General features: G+C 32.9%; 1 protein-coding gene across 1 annotated transcript in view; it reads left to right on the top strand.

Annotated features, from left to right (window-relative positions):
* The window catches only part of LOC107629117 (ubiquitin-conjugating enzyme E2 7), a 3,409-nt gene continuing 803 nt past the window's right edge, over window positions 1,205-3,810 (top strand). Inside the window, exons 1-5 of the mRNA XM_016331816.2 lie at window positions 1,205-1,366; window positions 1,507-1,609; window positions 2,134-2,231; window positions 2,301-2,401; window positions 3,434-3,511. Coding sequence (XP_016187302.1) covers window positions 1,324-1,366; window positions 1,507-1,609; window positions 2,134-2,231; window positions 2,301-2,401; window positions 3,434-3,511 — 423 coding nt within the window. The 5' untranslated portion in view covers window positions 1,205-1,323. The remainder of the gene's footprint in view (window positions 1,367-1,506; window positions 1,610-2,133; window positions 2,232-2,300; window positions 2,402-3,433; window positions 3,512-3,810) is intronic.

Below are 3,810 nucleotides of genomic sequence, written 5' to 3'. Positions count from 1 at the left end.
GACCAAATTACCCTTAACTATTAATAAAAATAATATTAAAAAAAAAAACCCCACCCCCACCCACACCCAGCATCTCTTCGTCTTTAATTATTTTTATTAATAATGAAGGGTAATATGGTAAAAAAAATAATATTGAAATGAAAAATGACGATTTTATAACGTTTTGTAACGTTGAGGATGATTTTAATAACAAAAAAAGGTTGGGGACGATTTTGATTTTCACCCCCAACCTTAGGGACGATTTCAATACTTAACCCTTTTGAAACCTTTATTTTCTATTTCAAAAGTCCTTCTATTCGATCGGAGGCATTTTATTGTCTCTCTTTAAATTCAATGCAATCTATTTTAATTTCAGTCAATTTATTTTCAAAGTCTTTATTTATGTCTTCAAATTTTCTCGAATCTTTTCTAATTAAAGGAATTTTAATGCACTTTTAGAAAACTGGTACTAGCAAAAAGGAGTAGATTTCACTCCCAAATTATTAAATATCAAATCACCATCAATTTGCTAAAAATCGATAAAATAAAGTGTTAATATATTTTAAAAATATTTAATAATAAAAAAATATTAGTTAAAAACTGCGAAAGTTACTATTTTTTATTTTATTTATGAAAGCTTATCTATGAATCATAACTAAAAATAAAAATATAAATAAAAAGGATCCTATGTATCACAATCATAGCTTCGAAAATAAAAAGAAATATACAAATGATATAGGTTCGTGAAGATATTATTGATTGCAAGGATCCACTTGATATAGTCTAAAAATCAAACACTATTTCCGATAACTATGATATGGCCGATTTTAAACCAATATTTTTAATTTTTAACCTTATTTTTTAAAATTTTATTTAAACATATATCTAATTGAATAATTATAAAAATTCTTCTAATTTAATTATATCAAATCCAAGTTCGAGATGAGCTAATGCCTAATAGAGATACTAAAATTTTTCAACGAATAATTTTTTTTCTTTTATGGGAACTAACCAGAATCTTAGAAACAAAAAGAGAAAAATAGCGGCCCGCTGGCATAGGAAGAGAAAGGGCCCTGAAACTGAAAAAAACAGTAATTATTTGAACCGTAAAACCCGAAAATCCGAACCCAAAATATCTTATCATATCGTTTTTGAGAAGAAAAGAAAGATATAAACTCAAAATAACAAGAACTCGCGTATTTTCTCTTCTAAATCCCACTTGTTCGCTCTCCTTATAAATATTCGTAAAGTGTCGGCTTTTCAAGTTCTCTGTTTTGTTTCGCAATCTCTCTCTCACTCCTTTCTTTGGCACCCTTCTCTCTCTCTCTCTAATCGTTTCTTTTGATGGCGTCTCAGGCTAGCCTTCTCCTTCAAAAACAGCTCAAAGGTTCAGAACCCTATCCACCCTTTTCTACAATCTTCGATTGTTTTGTGTGTATATATATAATTTTTAATTGATGCCGCGGTGGCTTTGTTATTGCGTGGTTTTTCCGCTATGTCTTGATTTGTTGTTCCTTTTGGTTGCAGATCTTTGCAAGAACCCTGTTGATGGGTTCTCCGCAGGTTTGGTCGATGAAAGCAACATCTTTGAATGGAGTGTAACCGTAATTGGACCTCCCGATACTCTCTAGTGAGCTCCTTTTAATCAAATTTAATGTTTTTATTTTGTTGTATGATTGTTGTAATCGATAATTGGATGCCCTGCTACTTTTGAAATATTTGTGATTTTCGATTGTAAGTTTGGGTTTTTTATTTTGGTTCTTGATGATTGGATTGCGAACTGTGTGTTTTCATGAGGGGTTTAGTCAAGGGCAGGGGTTTTTCCTTTTTTTTTTCTTTTGTTAAAGATCATGTATTCAATTTGATTGTTTTGGATTCTTCATTCATTCTTCTGGTTGATAAAGGTGTTTTATTTAACGAGCTTGTGTTTTGCCTGCCCTAGTTCTTAGACCCTTCCTTCATGATTGGGTTGTTTGATAGCACAACATTGTGCTTATCTTCATACCTCTCTTTTATTATTGGAATGATTGAAGATGCCCTTGATTGAAACCAATCTACTTTCCTTTCATTGCATGATTTGATTATTATTTGTTTTCTTTCTTTATTAGCATTGGGATTTTACTGACACTGCTGCTGTTTTGCATTGTTTGATAGTGAGGGGGGATTTTTCAATGCCATCATGAGCTTTCCATCCAATTACCCAAACAGCCCACCAACAGTGAAATTCACTTCCGAGATATGGCACCCCAATGGTTAGTTTTACTTGTGGTATCGTTTTGATTTGAACTACATGAGACTGAAGTTTGCTGTATAATTTGCAGTATATCCTGATGGTCGAGTTTGCATATCAATTCTTCACCCTCCCGGTGACGATCCAAATGGTTATGAGCTTGCAAGTGAGCGCTGGAATCCTGTTCATACGGTATGTGAGAATATAAACACCTCTTAGCTTAGTTGTTTTAATTTGCTTTGGCAAGAGTGGAGGATGTTCATTTTGAATTAATGGGAGTTCGAGCTTTCGTCATTAAAATTACAGCTTGGCTTTGATATGACCAATTAAATATCGTTTTAGATTTTTCTGGTTCATTTTTCTTCTTGTGGTTTGGCCCTATGCATGATATGCATACTATAAAGGGGTTTTGAATATCAATATTCTCGTGTAATATCTGCGTTTCATTTAAAGTTGGTTTAATAAGTTGTGGTAGTATGGAGATCTTTGCCGTTGTATCTTTCCTTCTCTTGTCCCTTTCCTTCTCTTGTCCCCGCTTCTCTTGTTACCCCCTTAAAAGAATAGGTAGATAATGTTCATATCTTACATTTCTTATCAAGAAAAGTGGAGCCTGAGATTGAAAATACAACAAGCATTGTAAAGCTCAATTTTTCCACAATGAGTAAACCTCATATAACACTATAACAGCTATAATATTGAAACCCAGCATTGTTTAACTTCAATAGCACTACACCACCACCTTGTGTTCTCCTAAAGAAGCTAATCTTATGCTGTGGTATTTTAGTTAGATTTACCTGTTTTTCTTCTCTATATTATATGTCATGTTGTGGATGTTTTGTTTGTTTGAATTTGCATTATCACCATTGCATTTGGGCTGATCAACTAGTAATGGAAAGATGGAGTTATTGATACTCTACACTGCTAAACAATAAGGGATATTGTCAAATTACTAGATTACAAATCCAGACTTTTCATGTTTTACAAGTGTAGTTAGTTTTTCAATGTGGGTAGATTGAAATGCAAGTTAGTAGTTCGATTTTGAGTTTGTGATGGATTTTAGAGCTTTAAAGTGAAAACATAGGTTGGTTTGCAATTCATAACTTTGATGGACTTCCTTGGAATTGTTATGCCACATCTTGTCTACAATCAATGATTTTATGTATTTGTGAAACTATCTGAAATCCCCACTTAAGAATAATTTTTTTTTTTTTTGTTATTTTGCAGGTAGAGAGTATAGTGCTGAGTATTATATCAATGCTTTCGAGCCCCAATGATGAATCTCCAGCAAACGTCGAAGCTGCCGTAAGTTTGACCGCTGTTGTTTTACCTTTTGCAGTGTTTTACTAATACCTTCTCCCTTCTCTCATTAGAGTTTTGTTTAATAAATATTGGATTGCCTTTGTAGTCTATTTTCTATGTTATAGAATGCAAGTCTTATGTTATTAGATGGTTTGGATCCTCTCCATATATGATCTGTTTGTTTTAGTAGTTATTTTCTCCTATTTAACAGTAGTGTTAGATTCTGCTGTATTGGATTTGCATCATGCAAAGGTTGTGTATGGCTACTAATTGAAGTGAAAGAGAAAGGGGGGGGGGGGGGG

The sequence above is a fragment of the Arachis ipaensis genome, chromosome B03 (assembly GCF_000816755.2).
Source record: "Arachis ipaensis cultivar K30076 chromosome B03, Araip1.1, whole genome shotgun sequence".
In the NCBI taxonomy this organism is placed as follows: Eukaryota; Viridiplantae; Streptophyta; class Magnoliopsida; order Fabales; family Fabaceae; genus Arachis; species Arachis ipaensis.
Note: the sequence above shows the minus strand (reverse complement) of the source record. Positions and strands in the feature narration are given on the sequence as shown.